We start from the raw sequence: 20647 nt of genomic DNA, 5'->3' as shown, positions 1-20647 counted from the left end.
TGATGTTCCTGTGGTGCAATGCCCTACCCCATACTTACAAATTGGCGTTAAGCCACTTTTTATAGTTTAACGCAGCTTCATAAATATGGTACAGTTTCACGTAGGTATCTGTGTGAAAGTGGTATGAAATGGGTGTTGCTGTGGCTAATCCACCGCAACACCCATTACTTTTTGACAATGCCCTAGATTTACAAGTATGTGTAAATCTGAGGCAGCACCAAAAACTAACCCCATGCAAGAGCAGGATTTAGAATGGTGAAACAAGGAGAAATACTTTTATTTCACCTCATTTTTGCTTTTTCTATGTGTGCTGCATTCTGCATTGTTTATGTGCAGGAAGGAACCCAGACCCTAGAATATCGAATAAGAGGAAAAAGTCCTCACATGCAAATGAGTGGACAGGCATAACAATATGTGTGAGTAACATACATTTTGACACACTGGATCAGTCCCTCAAAGAGATTGCATTTAACAATGGTAGCATAAACGCCCACCAAGATACTGTTTGACCCCAAAATATCCAATAAGAGGAAAGCATGACATACTAAATTGTGGTAACATCCTGAAAATCATCAAACAATTTCCAGATCTCTTCCAAATTATGTCAGTAGATATATTATCCATTGAATTCATACAGCCACGCAGAACCCAGCCTAAAGAGCCCACGTTAGTCACATTCACTTCACAACAGCTCACCAACTTTCTCATACATTGGGGCATAAAATGAGCTATCTATTGCAAGAATGCATACCAATAGATACCAACAAGGTTAGACTCCCCATCGAGAAAAACACACATTCCATCTTCAGTTCTCATATGTGCTGTTGGACCACCAATAGCCTCAAGCAGAATGATTGGAAATGTGGCAACATCACTGATTTGTTCCCAGTTCAGGGTGAATCTGGCAAAAAAAGGCAGTCGCTCATGCAAAAAATAGACTGGAGCTGGATGCCAGGTGCCCTTGTAATAAATCCCAAGGACTGAACTATAGCTAAGCCAGCGCCTATAAAAAGAAATGTATGCAAAATGAGCATCTACTCATGTAATCTGAGGGGCCTGAGCCACGTGAGTGACAACAGCCATGTAGTGAGATATTAGCAGCAATGTCCAATCATTGCACTGCAAGAGATCTGGACGTAAACTTCAATCCCGCTAATAGGATTCGTAGAATACTCAAACCTCGCGATGAAGGTTAAGCATCAAGAACATCCCGGGGGGCTTATCCATCTCCATTAGCTCTCATTTAAATTCATGAATCAATCAGTTTCCTATACCAGAGGCCTGAATAGTAGCAGTAAAAATTGAAGGATGATCTACTGACCACAATCCCCCATTGATTTTTATAAACATCTCCATCAATCCTAACTCAAAGGTAAAAAGATTAATGGCGGTCACACTACACCAAACCTTTGTGGAAATTAAGGCCCAATTTAGAGACTTTTACATCTTTTTAACTGAGATTTTATTCTCAGTTTGTTTCATACTCATAACCAAGATGAACAACAGCACAATCGGTATACCTACTCAGAGATCCCAGACCAGGTGCCCGTGTGCTCCCTCCGAGAAGGCGCGGTGATAAACTTGGTGAAAGGCTGCCTGCACAGTGTGCCTTGGTGGGACTAAAGGTATAATAAAAGGCAGATTTATCTAGGACAAGCCACCCTCTTGAACTCGAATATCTCAAAATTCCACTTCCCATCTAGATGTTACATTGGCAAACCACACTATGTTTAAAACATTCTCCAATTCAGCATAGATCAACGTTCTGAAAGTAACTATTATCGACAAGTCACCAAGCTCTCAACCAGAGTCCTTCTGTTCACACCTTCCAACACCAGAATGGCTGGAGTACACACTGAAAATTTAAAACCGTTAAAATGGAATAAAGCCACACTCCCAGAAATTGCAAATCACAGCATGGAGTTTATGAGACACAACCAGAATTCGCAGATCATTGCATGGCGTCTATGAGATACACCCAGAAATTGCAGATCACGGCATGGCGTTTTTATATGCATCTAACTAAAGCACGAATAATTCAACCAAACTCTGGGACAGATTTATAAAAAAACTTCTTGTTAAGGTACCCGACAAGGCACCTTACAAAATCCCTAATCCTGGATCAATGAAAAGATAAATGGGCAATCCCGGAAGTTATAACTATAAAAAAACATTAAAATAAAAAGTTAACATTACTACTGAACCACTCTCAGGATAAAAATCGACTTCATAAAATCACCTAGGAAAAACATGAAAAGGAAGTCTGGGTAACCAAGAAACTTTATGAAACTTCATGAAACAAACCGTACCAAGGCAGGGCACCCTCATCTAGACCTGCCATACAATGAGAGCTTCAAAAGAAGGCACGTGAGATAAACTTGTATGGCAAGAAAAAGCAGCCCATGGCAAAAAAGCCTGTCATCGACTCGACTTGGAAGAACCCAGTGTTTTAGCACACACATTGAAGTCTGCCTTTGATTTTGACTTGAGGAAGTAAAGTAGCTTCAAGCTGAATACATATATAGGGCTCATGAAAATACTGCAAATTCGATTTCTGAAATGGTTGATAAATAGATGTAAATAACTATAATGTCAGTAACAGACATAAATGACGAAGTCAAAAGCCCCATAGGGTTTAATCATAGTTAATAGGACTCAAGAGACCAAGAGCAGTTGTAAGGGATGAATGAAAACAGAGGCGAGGAAGGATTGATGGGACTGAAGAAGAGCGAAGAAAATAAGTCAGACCTGCTCTCTCTACTTGGTGATGAAAAACAGCGACTACTGAGGCCTGGAATGGCTGTACCAGGGATATTCAACCATGCATCCTTTTCTTTTGTTCAGACTACTGCATTTTGAGGAATAATTGGAAATGGCCTTTGGAATGATGATCTTGGAAGAAACACTAATACAGTGTGCAAATATCACCCTGGGACTGAAAAGGCCATAAACTTTACAATATGCATATTCCTCAATGCAGAAGCCTATTTGCTGTTGTATAAGGAATGCAAGTTAAAGCGCTATTGCCTGCTCACCCACTTCCTCATTACAGTCACTACAGCCATGAGTTAACTCCACCTCTCCATGCAGGCACTTTGTTGCCTGATTTTTCTTTCTACAAGAAAAAATAGCTCCACCCGCACCTTCTAATAGATGAAGGTAAGGAGCTCCACTCCGGAAGACATGCTGTATTGTGGATGCAAAACCCCTTCTTTGTCTTGGTTTTCCTGGACTGAGCTGAGTGCTTCAGCTTGGCTGGCTGCTGCATTCAGCAGATACGCAGCAGACATTCACAGGCTCACCTATATCCAACACGGCAAGGTAGATTGTAGGTAGCTCGGTTTCTGAGCTACTATTTTGTTTTCGTTCTGGTTCTTTGGGGCACATTGACATCAACAGTGAAGCAGTCCATGCTTCTGGTGTAGTGCAGTTCTATGGGGTTTGCGGTTATTTACAGGTATGGGGATTTCAGTCTGAACGTTCTGGGAGGTTTCTGTCACTCTGTTTCCTTTCGTGTGCCAGTTTCTGGTATTTCTTTTGTTATTGAATGGTGTGCCACAAACCACCAAAAGTAATACCCTAGCTTCCTTTATGACAGTCTCCTTTAAGACTTGGATTTCGGTTCAGGAGGGTCTTAAATGTTGACAAAAGATTTAGCTGTCAATCCCTGCCCCAGCCTTTTGTTCTCTGTGCTGTGCCCCGATTAATATGTTGGCAGAGAGGGAACTCCGTCGCCAACACAGTGGTCCGCCCGCCTGATTTTGATGTGGGCAGACCTTGAGTTTGGTCACTGTGGTGATAACCCTTGACCGCTGAGGCCAGTCTTCTTTGACGGCTTCACAGAATAAGGCAGTCGGAGAACTGGGCATACATATAGCCATTTTGTTTACTGTCCGTCAGCTCCAAGCAAACGCTATCCGTAAAAAAAGAAAAATGACCCTCTCGCCATCTATATCCCATAGCTTGTGGGATATTATTTTGTTTATTTTCAAAAAGAAAATCTAATTTTGGGATTTTCTTTTTTTTTTTTTTTTAAATCTTTTTATTTTATCAAACTTAACAACATCAAGGCAGAGGTTTGGGATTTTCTTTTTGACAAAAAAAAAATAAAACTGTTTGGTGCAAGGCTCTGTCATGTTGACGGAGCCCTGCACCAAACAAAAACATTTATTGACAGCAACCACAGTGACACCGGTTCCTGCTAATGCTTTATAAATGACGAAAGCTTGGTATTCTTTTAGGAATCTGGTTTGCGGTCCCTCCACCAGTCACTTTCCGTTGCCTGGTGGAGGAACCTGCCAGCCACCAGAAAATAAAACGGACCCTTAATGTCAAAATAGAAATTTATGAATTGGTCCAGTTTGGGGCATTGCTTCCAGCATCAAGGGACCCTGCAGTGGCTCTTCATTGACTCATCAAGGAAAGATTTTGAGTCCACTAGGTTTCCAGATTGTGTTCCATCCTATCTCTGTGCAGGGTTTTTCATGGCTTTTTTTTGGCTATTCTTGAGGTTTGTTTGTGCGCACGTATTTTACCTTCAGTAACTATTTTGTCTTTGGGTTCCATTAGGCTCCTTGTGGTTTGCTATGGATTAGGGCTTTTCTGAAGGGTGTATTTTATTGTCCCTTCTTGGACAAGAAACTGTTCATTTCTCTCTCTGAGATATTCTTTATTCTGGCCAATGGTTGGTGTTGGCCTTCCTATCAGATACTAGGGGGCATATCAGCAACGAGGTGATATAAAATTATTGCCGCTTTTGCGTCCGTTTTCGGGCGAAAAGCGGCGATAATTTTATTGCCTAATTAGCAAGGTCACGCTATCGCGTGAAACCTTGCATTAGCGTCCGGATTCTTAACGCCCAGCTTTCCATATCTAATGAGATGCAAAGTGGGCATTCCTGACCTGACAAGACTGGAGAAATGTCGCCAAGCGACATTTCTCCTATCATCAAGCCCCACGCTATGAAGCATGGCGGCAAGAAAAGTGGCGATAACCCCTGTTATCGCTACTTTCCTTACATCTGCTTCAGGACTGACTTAGCCATGATATCCTATGGAAGGCTAAGTATGTGAGGCCCTATCATCAAGCTAACGCCAATCTTCATGAGATTATCGCTGGGTTTCCAGCGATAATCTCACGTTTGGCAGTTAGCGCAAGGATTTTTATCGCTTTTGAGATAAGCGTTGCTAATAGCACGCTATCTCAGCGATAAAAATCCATGTTAGCCAGCGATAATTATCCTAGTGCTTAGTGCGCTTAGCGATAATTTTCGCCGGTTGTTGCTGATATGCCCATAGAATCTTCTATGATATACTGTCGGTCTACTAGGCTTGAGTACAGGTTGTCTCCAGCTCAGGTTGGGGCCTTTCTTGGAATTAGATTCTGCTCAGTCAACTCATCTCGAACACGTGGTGGTATGACCACCGGTTCACATTTCACTTTCCTACTGCATTTGAGTGTTTCTTGCCCCTACTACTCAGGCTTGTCAAGGTGATTTTTTCCATCTCTGTCTTACGTAGTGCTTACTACATTCAGCAGTTATTTCATTGGTTCAAAGAAGTTCCTTTACAGGCTTCTATGCTTCCTGGGTGGCAACTCATGTTATTTCTGTTTGGGTATTGATGGGATGGCTACTTGGATTTTTTTTCCATGTTTGTCAGACTTCTGCTTTCCAGTTATAGGGGATTTGATCTAGCCATATTGGAATGGTGGTTCATTCTCAGATGATGTGTTTTGCTGTAGATGGTGCACGTGTCTGGCATTCGATCGCTCTCTCTTGACGTTGGTTTAGTCTCATAGTGGGTCTAGTCAGCTAGTCTTAGGAATTGCTTTGGTAGCCCTCGTGGCATAGCTGTAAAGACCGTAACGAGAACGTTGATGAAGAGGTAATGTTTAATTATTTACCAGTAATTTAATCACTCCTTTCTTCCTCATTACACTCATTAAGTCCCTCTCTTCCTCTCACGCATTCGTTGCATCTGGCAGTTCTGGGAGTTTGGGGGAAATACAGGATGTCTTACATTTACCTATTGGAAGGTGAGGATGAAGCTATTTTTTTCTTGCGGAAGGGGAAATAGGGCAACAGAGTGCCTGTCTTCTCACCTCATAACTGTAATGACAGTACAAGGAAGAATGGACTCAGAATACTGGAACTATCTCTAAAGTAATTGAGATGTATTTAGATGTTGTGGGCACTTTTTAAAATGCTTGGTAGAAGCAGAGCACATTCCTCACTTAGACTCACAGTGGAGATCCTCCTGGTGGAAAATCTGCCAGGGAAACCTAGTTGATACTTCCAACAGATGGTGTGGTGTGGAGGATTGTTGGTTATAGGAGTAGTTCATACTGAATCTTTAACAGACTGGGCATGGGGCAGTTCCTAAAGTCTGTCAAAAATGTGTCTCGAATGCTGGTATGTTCTTTGGACAGAGTGGTGGAGATGGCATCAACCTGGACATGCGATGGTGGAGGCTAAGTTGAGCTGTGCCTGGAGGTTGATGAGGTGGTTGGTGCAATGCTGACAAGTGAGAGGAAGCTCTGTAAAGTCAAGCAGAGTGCTCCATGTTTATTTTAAGCATCTTAATCTCAGATCTTAAATCTTGGATTTAGGATAAATCAACATTTGTTTCGCCAAGTTTAAAGCCTTTTGTTACAATGCCTTGTTTTTTCAAGATAGGTGAGGTCATGGTCTTCTTGAGAGTCGCAACTGATTATTTCAGTTTGACGACATGCCCACTTCAGTGTTTTTAGGCTAGAGTGGGCCCACTTCACTTTAAGACTGCAGAAAAATATGAGTTCACTCAAGGAAGGGATTCCTGGTACTACTGTAAAGTTGTTTTTAAATCCCATCCAATTGTGATCAATGTTATTGGTTTAGTATTTACAATTCCTTATGGAAATGCACTATGTGCCACCCCAGGTTCTAGAAACGTTTATTTAATACCTACACAGTTTTAACCAACAATGTGCCTGAAATGCCCCTTTCACCAGGAGTTTTACTGACACAGTTTTTGAGAGGAACCCTCATTTAGCCCTGAAAACATAGCTGACAAGTAACTCCATGTCATGTGTGACTCTGCAGACAAAGTTTTTAGACAACCACACTTTATATTCTGCCATTCTTAAGCACATACGTTTAATGAAAAATAAACAAATCAAACAATATCCTTGATGCAAAAGTTGACTAAAATGGCATGACTGGCTGAAGGTGGCACACATGACACTGGGTCTGCTGGAATTGCAGCTCTTTAAAATGATGCTGGTAATTTCTGTCAGGCTAGAGAAAATGTCTGCCTTTGCAGCCCAACCAAATTCTGTCACAGCCCAATCAGTCATAAACTTCTTCCTAAGCCCCTGACAGCAGTGTAGAGGGGGCTCTGAACTAGGATAAAGTTCTTGAGGATGAATGTGGACTTCTGGTACCGCATTATGTAGAGGGTGCATGTGCCTGTTTGTGCCACAGTGCAAACAGAAGCAGTGCACTCTAGTACAGATAATATGCTGTACCCAGGGAAGCCACAAACATGCAGCTGTCGTGGGGGCAGTGTATTTGTGAAAGACAGAGCAGCTGGGGTGAACAACTGGAGAGTACATATGCACTTGGTCTGTGTGTTGGCTGCAAAGATCCAGGCGTCATAGTCAAGGGACCAGTGTTTTTTCAGAGAATATGGATGCTTGACTCTTCTGACAGCAGAACCTTACAGGAGGCATGTTCCTGACTGGCCAGTAAGAGGCATGCGGACAACAGGGACAAATGCTGGCTCCAAAGGGCCAGGAGTCACCACCAGGGAAACAGCATATGTTAAAATGACAGGAGACTGAAGGCCGACATAACATTTTATTGAACTCAAGCAGACACATCGCAATACAGTCCAACTGCCCCAAGTGTCAGAAAAATAATGTTTGTAATCAATATTGTACAGGTAAGCTCCCAGAATGACAATAACATGGGGGGTGTTGAAGTAATATATACTCCTATATATTAACACATCTTCTACTTTTATATGACAAACAATTGATAACAAAGTGGGTAGGGAAAGAGGGAAGGAAAAGGCAGAAGAGACAAAAAAACAAAATATAGTCTAGTCCTGATTTATTTTCCAAGAAGGTGTCCTTACATTCACATAGAATTGTACACATTCAGCCACAGATTCATCCCTTGAGGAGTTGTGCAATGAATCTGACCAACAACTGTAACTCGGGCGGAAGTACCAATGGCCAAACCTCCGACTGGCCTTACTCCGTCAGAGCTTTGAAGGTATATGGCAAAAACCTAATATTCTCCATCTCTGACATACTGAAGTTCCGCCTGGCTGTAAACGAAGCAGGTGGAACTTCAGTTTGGAGGAGAGCGTACTATGTCATATTTGCGACGGAGTCCCCTCTCCACCAAACTCCAAATCTGAGCCTTAGTCTTGTTTGCATTATCATAGCATCATTTGGTCTTATCCTCCTGAGATTTCAACCTGCTACTGACTTCACCTACGTCAACCAGGCTTCTACTGACTGGGAATCTTCTTTTCAGAAGCAGAAAGGGGCTTACTCTAGTCACCAAGTTAGGGGAGATCATATATTCCCCTAATCTTTCCCTTATGGTTAGGGCCACAGGCTTATAGTTTTATAGGGCAAGGTGGACACTGCTCTTAAGATAATGATTGAACCGCTTAACCTGGCCATTTCACTGGGAGTCATAAAGTGCTGTGGTAAAATGTTCAACACCATGTACCACCAGGAAATCAGAGATGTCACTGGAAGTGAATCGCATCCAATTGATGGTGACAAGTAATACAGGAAAACCGTTCTTACTAGACACATTCATAAGAAAATCTAGCACTTCAGAAGTAGTAGCAGCTAATACAAACTTGACTTCTAGCCATTTAGAAGGGTAGTCTATCAAAACAAGGGCAAAATAGGAAGACATATCTTTGCTGAGCATTTTGAAGCTGACCATGTGCATGGGGAAACATTGTTTCTAAAATTCTTGTCACATATAGCATTCACATCACATTCCCTAACAAAACGTTCAGCCTCCGCATCCATACTGGAGCACCATAAATTGGTTCTCAACAAAATCCTCAATGCAGGCATGCATAGATGTCAATGGTCAATGATGGCACACCTTCAATATTCGGTCCTATACACCTTTTAAAGGGACACATTCATCCTTGTGGAAAACAATGTTATCAGCCACATTCAGTTCTGAGAATACTTGGGAAAGTGAATGCAGGGCCACTACAAGAATTCTTTCCGATGGCCATCTTTCACAAACATGTTTCATATCCTGATTGAGTACTTCATCTTCCATGTCTTCCGTTCACTAGTGTACTACTTGGTAGAGTACAAACATACTCAACACAGCCTCCAACTCATCTTCACAAAACCCATCCATGTCATCATTCGACCAGGGAAATCGAGACAAACACTCTGCAATATGGTTTCTATTTCCAGGAACACATAAGACATCAAAGGAAGTCCCTAGGCAATTTGGATCACAATCTTGTTATGCAGGCAGTTGAAGGCAAACCATCTTCAGTGGATAAAGTATGGACAAGAGAATTGTGATCAGTTTGTAAAGTAAACGTGTTGCCCTAAATGAATTGTCTAAAATAATTGATAGTCTAGAGACAGAATAGAAGTGCTTGTTCTATTATGGCATTTTGTCTTTCTGTATCACTCAGTGTCCGAGAGAAAAATGCTACTACCCGCTCATTACTTACAGATCTTTGGGAAGGGACCAACCTCAACCCATAAGAACTCACATCTACACAAATGACACAAGCTTTTCCACCAGAAAGTTGTTTTAAGGGGTGAGAAATACCAATCTGTTCCTTAATGTGGAGAAGTGCTTCCTTTAGTTCCATGTCCAAATACATTCACCCTCTTGCATAAAAGTTTCTCAGGGGTTCTATTATAGTAGCAAAGTCTCTCACAAAGTTGGAATAATACTCACACAGGCCTATAGTATGCGCACCATGGGACATTCCCTCCTCCCAAATTCCTTCCCCTTACCGCCCGCTACACCCAAGAACTCTCGGAATCAGGACATGTTGTCTACGGCGTAGCCTTTTATTCACATCAATCCAAGTAAATCATCATAGTCCATTGCCAAATAAAAGTATCCTACTTCTATATATAAGAACTATTCACAGTCTCACACTTTATCTGCATCAACATGTTAACGGCAGTAAGGAAATTAGGTACAACATTACACTATAACATTTATCTCTGCCGTACACTAGAACAACTTTGTCCGTACATTTCGAACTTACACTTTAACTTTAAACTCGGCCGTACACAAGAACTTGGCCGTACATTTGAACTTGGCCGTCTAGGCCACCAATCTTCCACTCGCCTGCACACATTGCACCGGCAGGCCCCAATGTGCTACAGCCAACAGTTACATAACTTGACATCGAGGGCACTGCATACTGCACCGGCCCACCGGGGTACCTGAACGCAGGCATCTTCCCCACAATCCCCAACTCGGCTGCGCACATTGCGCCGGCAGGCCCCAACGCGCTACAGCCAAAAGTTACATTACTTGACATCCAGGGCACCGCATACCGCACTGGCCCACCGGGGCACCTGAACACAGACATCCTCCCCAAGATTCTACTCGGTCCATACATGGTGGGTTAAGGCAGTAGAGTCCAGGACTACCGGCAGGCCAGTCCCTTCTCCCTGCCTACCCACAGCACTCGTGGAATCTATCCCTACCAGGGGTCCATCGAAAGGCTGTACCGCCATTGTTGTGTCAGCGCTCCGCCTCATGAAGCCTTGGGCTTCAGCCGGGTGGGTTGGTGGTCGACGCCGCTCCGGTAGCCAGGCTGTGGTCCGGGCAGACAAAGAGAACGAAACCCCTGGAGCACAGCCTTAAATACCTCAGTTGAGTTTCGTTTCTGTTAAGTTTCGTTTTTCCCCACTGCCAGCCTTTCATTCCAGCCAACCCCACCTCCTTCTCTGATCCATGGAGGAGGCTCAGCCCCACGGCGCAACTAAGGGCGCCCCACCCCTAGACGGGGGGGCGCCTGTTCATAATGGACAAAAGTTTATTTCTTACTGTCTGGGGATGGCGTGTCCCTTATGACATGGACCAAGGATTCCTTGGGAGTGGCCCCTTGCTTGGAGATGGTGTACCCCAAATACTCGACTTGTGTTTTGAACATTTGACACTTCTCAGGAGAAAGAAATAGACTCTTGGCCGTTAACCTGGATCATACAACATATAGCCCATCAGAACCTTCCTTCATGTTTTTCTGAACACCAGAATATCATCTGGAAACAGTTGACCTTGTCATCCAAGACACTATGCAAATGGTCCATTGCCCATTGAGAGATGGATGCCGCAAATGTAAAGCCAAATGGCATTCTCTTGTACCTAAAGAACCCAAAAGGTGTTGTGAAACCAGTGAGTGGACTGGGCACTTCAGCTAATCCAATCTGATGCTAAGCATGTCTGCAATATATAACAGCATGGTTCAAATGAGTTGGACGTTTTACCTTAACAATATGGATGTCTTCAGGTACAGTATGATTCATATCACTTTGTATGGAGCACCACATGGTCAGTTTGTGGGCATTAAGAAGATACACATTTACCCTAAAATATAATAAACTCTGGCTTTTTCTACATTGATTGATTGGACAATAAATTATATCAACTCCAACAGCATACTCTCCAATCTCACCTTATTAAAGATTGCTCAAAGGGGTAGACACTTCGTGTTGAAATGTGGTGTGAATGTTTGCTCTGTGTTCAAGGTCCACTAAAGGCCAGTTTAGTCCTTTATCATTTACAAGCGTGCTAAACTGAGTACCATCAAATTGGGTCATAAAAATCATAATTATTCAGTCCATTAGGTCATCCATGCTTTCAAATGGGACTAAAATACAATACATAAATTAAATGTTGATACCAAAATTCCTCTTACCTGTGATTGCAAAGATACAAGCTGTTTTTCCTCCTCTTTTAGACCTTTGAAGTATTTTAGCAGGCAATCGACCCTATTAAAACATTAAATAGAGTTCAGTTTTAGTGCTTGGTATACACAACTCGTTTCACTAAATAACTCTCAGGACTACATTACTAATTACTTTTTATCCTTGTTGTTCTAGACCCTCTCTGCATTCTTCGAGGTAACGTAAAGCCATTACTCCTGCTAACCCTGATGCCAAACAAAATTCCACTGCCATGTATATTTCCCTGCTTCAACAGCTAGCCCAGTGAGAACCCTGCTGTTGAGCTGTTCACCAGAGTCTGTGTTTTTTGTTCCTACCTACTATTCCCCATTTTGGTATTTTGCTATCCCCTCAAGCTACATAGTCGTATCTTTAAGGGGTTTTGGAATATGCAGTGAATCTTTTACAAAATGCATAAGGGATTCGCTTCACAAAAGAATATTTAATCCTAAATATAATTTCCTGACAGAGTTGACCTTTTTATGTCTGCCAGGAATCGCCAAAGGGGATTTCTGGGAGGCGTGAACCTATCTAAGTGTGTGGGGAGCTCTGTCCCTGAGTTCTCTGCACATGTAAATCACACTCAACGGATGGGAAAATGGACTTACCAAGGCATGTTTAGCATTGCGAGTAAGTGAACATAGACAATGATGCATGTTTGTGAGGAGTCATAAACTTCTCTCATTGCTGGTTCCTTCTTGGAAACGATAGGATCTTTAATCCAGCCAGTTCCTGTCCACACGAGGGAAGGTGATTGGATCACTGCTTGTTTTGGTGGGGGCGGTTTCTTAATGGGCAAAAACATTTCAATATTTCCAAGGAACAATAAAAACGTGCTTTTGCACAGGAGATCCCGTCTCCCTTCTGCAAAGCCTGAGCTATGGACAACTCGTTCAACAGAAATAGGATCCCGATGGCAATGTCACATGACCTTCCCAGACATATGCCTGGAAACCTGCACTTGGCGCAGCTTTCTAATTATTCATTGGGAATATTTGTGAGTGACATAAAGTTAGAACATTTACATCGAGGGGGCGGAGCTCTCCGCACGTAATTTTTCAACTTTCTTTGTGAGTCGGGGCCAATATGTTTATTATGGCTAAGTTCAATCACAACTAGGTGACAACTTGTAATTTCAAATTTATTAGGCTATCATCACGCAAAGTAAATACATTAAGTTCTGGAAAATGTATGTGGGTAAGTATTATTTAGTGCAAATCTTGCTAAGAAGGTCTGAAGTACTGAAAATTAAAAGCAAGATCAGAGGTACGATACGGGGTGTTTACAATTTGGCAGGTACATTGTATGTTCTAATTGTGAAGGGTGGTGATATTTTTTAGTTTGTGTCTTCCCTTTCTTTCTACATTGCAATAGGATAGGTGTCATCCTGATGTCAATGAGGGCACATGTGTTCAAGATCCAGAAAGCATAGGTGAAAGGAAGCCTGCCTTCTGGTCTTTTTCTCCTTTCATTTCTTCTCCTCAGTTTTGCAATGTCCTGATACATGGCATGGCGCCCACTGTCTGAAGTGGCTGCATTCGCAGTCTAATAAGCCAGGGTGTCACATTTGATTGCTTCGTAGGTTATGCAGCTGGTTTTTAAGATAATGCTGTTGTCAACTGGGGGAGTCAGTGTAGTTGCTTCACTTTTGTGTTGATATGGGGAAAATGTTCAACCATTTGATGAGACATGTTGCAGCATGTAGGGTGCCTTTCAGAGGCGCCAGTGTGGAACTGGTGAGGCCATTCAGCAGAGTGTTGTGCCACTATCTTGGTGGCATCAAGGCTTACAGTGTTGTTTTTTTGTTGTTTTCAGGAAGGGAACCGCCATATTGTAACTATTCATTGTGGGTGAACAAACCTTGCAGGGCAATTATGATCATCCCTTCATGCTCTCCACTTGAAAAAATGCCTTGTATTACCATAGTCTCTTGGGTGCAAAGTTCTCTTGGGAAAAGAGTGAATGTTATTTCCTGATAGGGTTGTAAGTCAAAAACATGTACATGAAAAAATATTGCACTCAAAATATCGGATTTTATACCGAGGATGTAAATGACAAATACATCTACTACAAAAATATCAGCAGTAAATATATAATTTTTATAAATATAACTGTTGCAAACATATAGTATTTACCAACAGATAGTAATTACTAATATATTCTACAAAAATACGGTACTTAAAAATAGTGATACATGTAACAAAAATGTCTACTATACAAAAAAAGTGTTAGAAAACCTAAAACCCCCCAAAAAAAACAAGTGTTCATTACTAAATGAATGTAAAATAAAACTGGAAGTACTTTAACATATATATATATATATATATATATATATATATATATATATATATATATATATATATATATATATATATATATATAAAATGTATGAATCAGAGCTCCAAGGTTCCCACCTGTGGAGACGCACTCTGACATCCACTGCAGCAACCTTCATGAGGTAAAAGCCGGATCGGCGGGCGGATCCAGTTTACAGCATGCCTGTCGTGGGAACCTTGGAGCTTTGATTTTTACGCGGCCTCCCAACCGAGGGAGATGCACCACCCGGAAATTTGGGGCCACGGAGCTCCGAATCACGGAGTCTCAATGTGGAGGCATCCATGGAGGATTGACAAGCCGGATGTGCGAGTGGAGGCCCATCTGTGGGCTTGAAATGTCTCAGACAGTGGCACACAACTGAGGCACACACTACAAGACCCACAAACCAATGCGGACTCATTCGAGTCGCCCATTGGAGGGATCATATTTTTAAGTGGGAGGTGTGGTCTCTATGCCAAAATGACTGTCGCGCCTCTGAAGAGTGCAATGAGCACGAAATGCGTCAGGCAACAGGCATGCTGTAAACTGGACCCGCCCGCCGATCCTCATGAAGGTTGCTGCAGTGGATGTCAGAGTGCGTCTCCACAGGTGGGAACCTTGGAGCTTTGATTGAGATATATATCTATATATATATATATATATATATTTATATATGAAAAAGTCTATACAAACATAAAAACGAACTAGATTTACATTTTACAAAAGTATAAAAAGTAAATATCTTTCATAATTAAAAAATACATTACAAATTAAATTTATTTAGCAAACGTGCATATATTTTAACACATTTATTTCTCTTTACAATATTAAGTTTACAACATTAAGTAAAAAGAAAATAACATGATCATAACATTTCTAAAAATAAAACCAACATTAAATCATCTTATTGTTTTAAATATATCTTACAACACATACTCAATGATCATTTCGTCATTTAAATAATGTAATTATTTATTAAATATCAAACGTTCTTTCAACAATGATATTGACATCTATAAAATAACTATAAAAGTCAAACAACAACAAACATTTAACAAATCAAAGAAAACAATTTTGAAATATTAGTTATTCTTTACAATCCTGCAAATAATTATTGGGGGATGGAGAGAGTTACTATTGTAACTCCAATCCAATTAAAACTGGGGAATTTGCAGAAGTAAAAGAGTTGTAACTTGATCTTCTAATTTGGGCCGTGCAAGAACTGGAGGAAATGCCTACATTTATGGAGGTGAGATATACTATTTAAGTTCAGTCTCAAAAACATTGCGAATTGCACTAATCAATGGTGTGATATTTACTATTCTAACCCAAATTGAGGAAAAGTGCATAAAGAAAATTGGTTAGATTCCCTATTCTAAATCAATCCAATTGAAATCTGGGAAAGTGCATAAATCGAAGGGGTAAGCTTTGCTAGTCTAACTCCAGTGCAATAATAACTTGAGAAGTTGTTTCAATTAAAGGGACAAAGGAAAAGGGTAAGATTTATATTCGAAATCCAGTCCTACAAACATGTGGCAAAGTGCATAGACCAGGGTGTATGGCAGGAGATGATATTTACTGTTTCAACTCTAATCAAAGTAAAATAGGGAAAAGTGTACAAATAAAAGAGAGCCAAATTTACCATTCTAGCTCCACTCCAACATTAATTGGAAAAAGTGCATACATGAGAGTGGGTGAGATTTACTATTCTAGTTCCATTCTTCCAAACATTGTGGAATGCTCATTGATCAGAGGGGTGGGATTTCCTAATCTAACTGCAATCTAACTAAAATTGAAGAAACGTGCATAAACAAAAGGGGTGGGATTTACTATTCTAAGGCAAATTCAACCATGTTTGGAGAAAGATAAAACTCAAAACCAACTGTCACAAGCCAGGTTTAGTAAACAAGGTTGTGGCAAAGACTGCCATAAACAATCAGCTACCCTCTGCCTGAAGAGAAAACTGATGGGGAAACTCTAGGTGCAGCCCTCATTCCAAGGGAAATGTGGGTAAGGTGAGAGACAGCAAAAGAAGTCTGGCCCCACTGGTTCGGTCTTAACTCAGTGTTCATCCATTAAAATCCTCTGTCCGACAGGCTAATTTAGGGCATTGGCTCCAGGCAAGAGAAAAGCCAAGACATTAAAATACCCACCCCATTTGAACTAAAGCCCTCCTGGCACAAATAAGGCAAAACAAGTTATAGCGCCCCTCCCCAGAAGAGCACTCTTGTTGCTTCACCAAAGCATATATCCATTCAGCCTTTCATCCTTCAATCCACTTGCTGATATCACCATTTCACCTTTACATTAAATCATCCTTTCATTCTTTCATCATTCAATCTTTCATCATTTCATCCGTCTGTCCAGCCGCCCACCCATCAATCTCCAAACCTATCATCCATCTCCAAACCTATCAAACCCATTGCTCCATTAACCATTCACCTTTTCACTCATCTGCCCACCCTTCCACTCATCCATCCTTTTGCTCACCCATCCACCCTTTCACTCCATCCATTCACCTTTTCACTTCATCCACCCATCCATCCAGCCTTAACTCCACCCATCCACCCATCCTTCCACTGTGCCTTTCACTCATCTATCCATTCTTTCACTCATTCAGCCTTACATTCATCTTTTCATCCATCCATCTATCCCTTCACTTATCCATCCATCAATCCACTCCATCCATCAATCCACCCTTTCAATCATCCACCAATCCACCCTTTCAATTATCCACCAATCCACCCTCCACTTATCCATCCATACATCGACTTTTTCGCTCAGTTATCCATCCTTTCACTCATCCATCCACCTTATCACCCCTCCATCCATCTATTTACGTTTAACTCATTCATCCATCTATCCATCCACATATACTTTCACTCACTCCTCCATCCATCCTTCCTGTCAACATGCATCCACCCTTTCAATTATACATCTATATGTTCACCCTTTCCCTTATCCACCCATCCACCCCTTCATTCATTCATCCACCCTCTATTTCACGTATCCCTCCTTACATCGATCCTTTCGCACATTCATTCATCCAGCTTTCCAACCACCCTTTCATGCACCCACCCATCCATGCTTTCACTGACACATACATCCATCCTTCCTTCCACTCACTTACCCACACTTCCCCCTTTCACGGTAATTATGAGCATTTGGCTGCCGATTTGCAGACAGGAGAGACCTATCAAGAACTCCACCCCTGTTGTAGTTGCTAAAGTGGGGGGTTCACAACACCCTTGGCACTAGGGAGCCCAGCCACCCCTCCCAGCATGTCTTCAGTCCCTGCCTTAGATCAGGTGAATTAATAACAAGTGTCTTATAGATCTGGAATATCACCCCTTTTTCCCAGTCCATAAGAATTTGTTTCCCCGAGTGGCTTGTTTTCAGGTATGTTAGCAAGAGACTCCTATAACTAACAACTTTGAATAAAAATAATTTAAAAGTTAAGAACTAAAAAAACATAAAATAGGAAACACATGAAAAAACATTATTAAAGAAATATTAGTAAACATTACAAGTACAACACTCTAAGCATACCATATGCAACACACCCACACCCATATATATATATTTCCAGAAACACGCTACAGGGGCCCCGTTCTTCAAAGTGGCCCGGGCTCATCTGGTCTTTGCTTCGGCGGCTTTCTTCATATCCAAGGTATTAGAATAGCCCGCCTCTCTACACAATGGAATCCAGGGCGGCTGCAGCGCGGTCCGTGATTATATGGAGGATCGGAATGTATTGTCTTCCTGACCCCTGCCCGGCTGACATCTGTTTCTGGGGGGCTGGAATGTTTGGGGACTGAAGGAAGCACTGAGTGATCTTAATTACTGGATATTGACTTGATTTACAGCGTGACCTTCCCGCACATCGCAAATCCATACGGACACACCCGGTGCAGCACTTACCTGGGCAATGAACTCCCATGAACTACAAGCAGTCAGCAAGTATCTTACGAGGGGGTGTGGCGATTTCCATCCAATGGAACAGTGGCAGGGTGATTTTAAACGGGTGAAGGAGCCTCCAGAAACATTGATGGCATCTGAGGAAGGCCGATATGCGGCCGAAATGCATTATGCCTGTACATCAAATAAAGAGTTTCCACCAGTTTCACCGCTTTGGGTTGATATTCAGGTATCATAGTCCTGATAATCTGAAGGATGACACTAAAACAGCATCTTTAAAAAAAGTTCTACATGAACCCAGGAGACTTTAGCAAATATCATCCAAATGCTAGCCAGCAATGGCTGTGAAAAATGGTTGCAAAAACAGTCTACATTTAATTGTAGGCCTTTCTAAAGGAGCATGCAATCTTAGATCAGTTTCGATCCTTTTGAAGACCAAGACTTGGTCCCCAAACTGCTCTTGTGGAGTTTTCTGATAGCTTGACGGCTGCATCAGATGAGATGGGTCTGTCTGGTAAAGTTGGATCTCTCTGTGGCTTCAAACATCATCCACTTGCTACCCTTAGAGAGATCGAAGGGCCTTATCATAATCTTTGAACAGTCACTGTGTTTGTTTGCATATTTCCTATAGATCAGGGATACATCTGTCAATTAATGGTCATAGTTCTTCTTTATTTCTGAGTGCCTCAGGTTAGGTGGTGTTATCTATTCTTTCCAATATTTCCCTAAGACCATTTCTCAATGTAATTTGGTGTGACGGCCACAAAACAGAAGTATCAGAGGATAACCAGATTTTCCTTTGGGTTGCTGGGCTCTTGGATAACTTTCACACCACAAACATAGGCCTCACAAATATTGCTGAACTCCAATTATGTATAGCTCAATGTGTCCAAATCTGAGTATATGTTAATGGGGCTAAAACATGTATGCACATCTTCGCTGTCCTGACCTTAATTCCTTGATGGAGAGCTCCATCTGGATGGTATTCCTCAATTTAGGAAAGAAATCATCACCTAGTCATAAGATGTATGATCCCCATCCCCTCAATCAAGGTGTAGAGCCTTCAACGACAGAAATGACTACCTTAAAGTTAGTATTGCAAACTAAAATGAGATACCAATTGGAAAAGCTCATGCCTTCCTTTTAATCCACATAAAAAACCTACATCTGGTGCAGCTTTCCATGCAGATTCCTTGACATTTTGGGAATTCCAGAAAGTAGTAAATCTAGATTCAGGTGTAAATTTGCAAGTGTAAATATACCACTTTAATTGTCAATTAGCTCCAGTGTCCCTCACAATACGATCTAATGTTGCCTTCCTCAGTAGGTTTAGGTTGAGGTAAGGTAAAGCTATATAATAACAATATATATTTATTATAAGGTCCAATTGATACAGAACATTACATATACTTAGAGTGGGCTTTGGGTTAGTCCCTTCCAAATGATTTGATGACTTTGCTGTCTAGCTCAAGTGTCTGCTCTTGATTTGATAGCTTTCCTTCCTATTCTTTTATATATCATGTCCAGGAGCTTCATAGTGATCTTATTGGATGAGTTTTATCCTTCTACTGCTTACCTCACAGGACTCATTTTTGCTTTATTATTTAGCAGTCCCTCAGATTGCATGTCACACATATTGGTCTGATCTTGCATGGGCCTTTAAATTGAGGCAAGATCACAATTCAGAAAGTCAATAGTTATCGAATATTTATGATTAGGAAAGGCAGCAGGTAACTAAGATCTACTTAATACCTCCATTCCGGTTCACTTTTTGCTAGCCAGTTTACTTATGACTGTGCGATTCCTCTCACTGCCGGCTTCCTCTGCTTCCATAGCCTGGAGGCCATATCGCAGTAATGGGAGTGCTCAGTCTGGAGTAGGCGTTTTCGTGTAGTGTGCAGAGGATGCCATTTTGAGAACTGGGCCCGAGGTTACCAGAGAATGAGCTCTCTGTGACCCAGAATCCTTAAACCTTGTAAGTTCCAATACCTGTGTGGATACCTAGTTGGGAAATTGGATTGTGTCTATTTCGTCAGTTTTGGGTCAGTTTGTTGCAAGGAAAAGAAAGATACGTAGTCCAGAGATGTATATTAGGATCACAGTTTTATTCTTCAGATAGGATCCAAGTTATGTCTCGTGCTATGCCCCACCAGGAGCAGCCTCCTTGCCGCTCAGCCCTTCCACACCAACTGATTCCTCCTTCTACTCAAACACTCTCAACATTCTGATGGCATCACATAGTCTGAGCAGCAAGGCAAAGGGCAGCAGCAGAGAGGATGCATTAATCACTTACTAGATTATAACACATCCCCCCTCATCAGAATTGTAAAAATACAAGCATGCAAGATCAATGTACATACATGCAATAAAACTAATTATAAATAAAATGTGCGGTGATGGAAATACACACACACAAAAAGTCAACGAGCTTCAAGAATAACACAAAGCTTCAAGA

At 41.6% G+C, this 20647-nt stretch overlaps 1 protein-coding gene across 1 annotated transcript in view; it reads right to left on the bottom strand.

Annotated features, from left to right (window-relative positions):
- TRPM5 (transient receptor potential cation channel subfamily M member 5) overlaps window positions 1-20647 on the bottom strand; it is a 561392-nt gene that overhangs the window by 64429 nt on the left and 476316 nt on the right. Inside the window, exon 23 of the mRNA XM_085646171.1 lies at window positions 11931-12003. Coding sequence (XP_085502297.1) covers window positions 11931-12003 — 73 coding nt within the window. The remainder of the gene's footprint in view (window positions 1-11930; window positions 12004-20647) is intronic.

Source organism: Triturus cristatus, chromosome 3_1 (assembly GCF_964204655.1).
Source record: "Triturus cristatus chromosome 3_1, aTriCri1.1, whole genome shotgun sequence".
NCBI classification, from domain to species: Eukaryota; Metazoa; Chordata; class Amphibia; order Caudata; family Salamandridae; genus Triturus; species Triturus cristatus.
The sequence above is the reverse complement of the archived record's forward strand: the minus strand, read 5'-3'. Positions and strand labels throughout refer to the sequence as shown.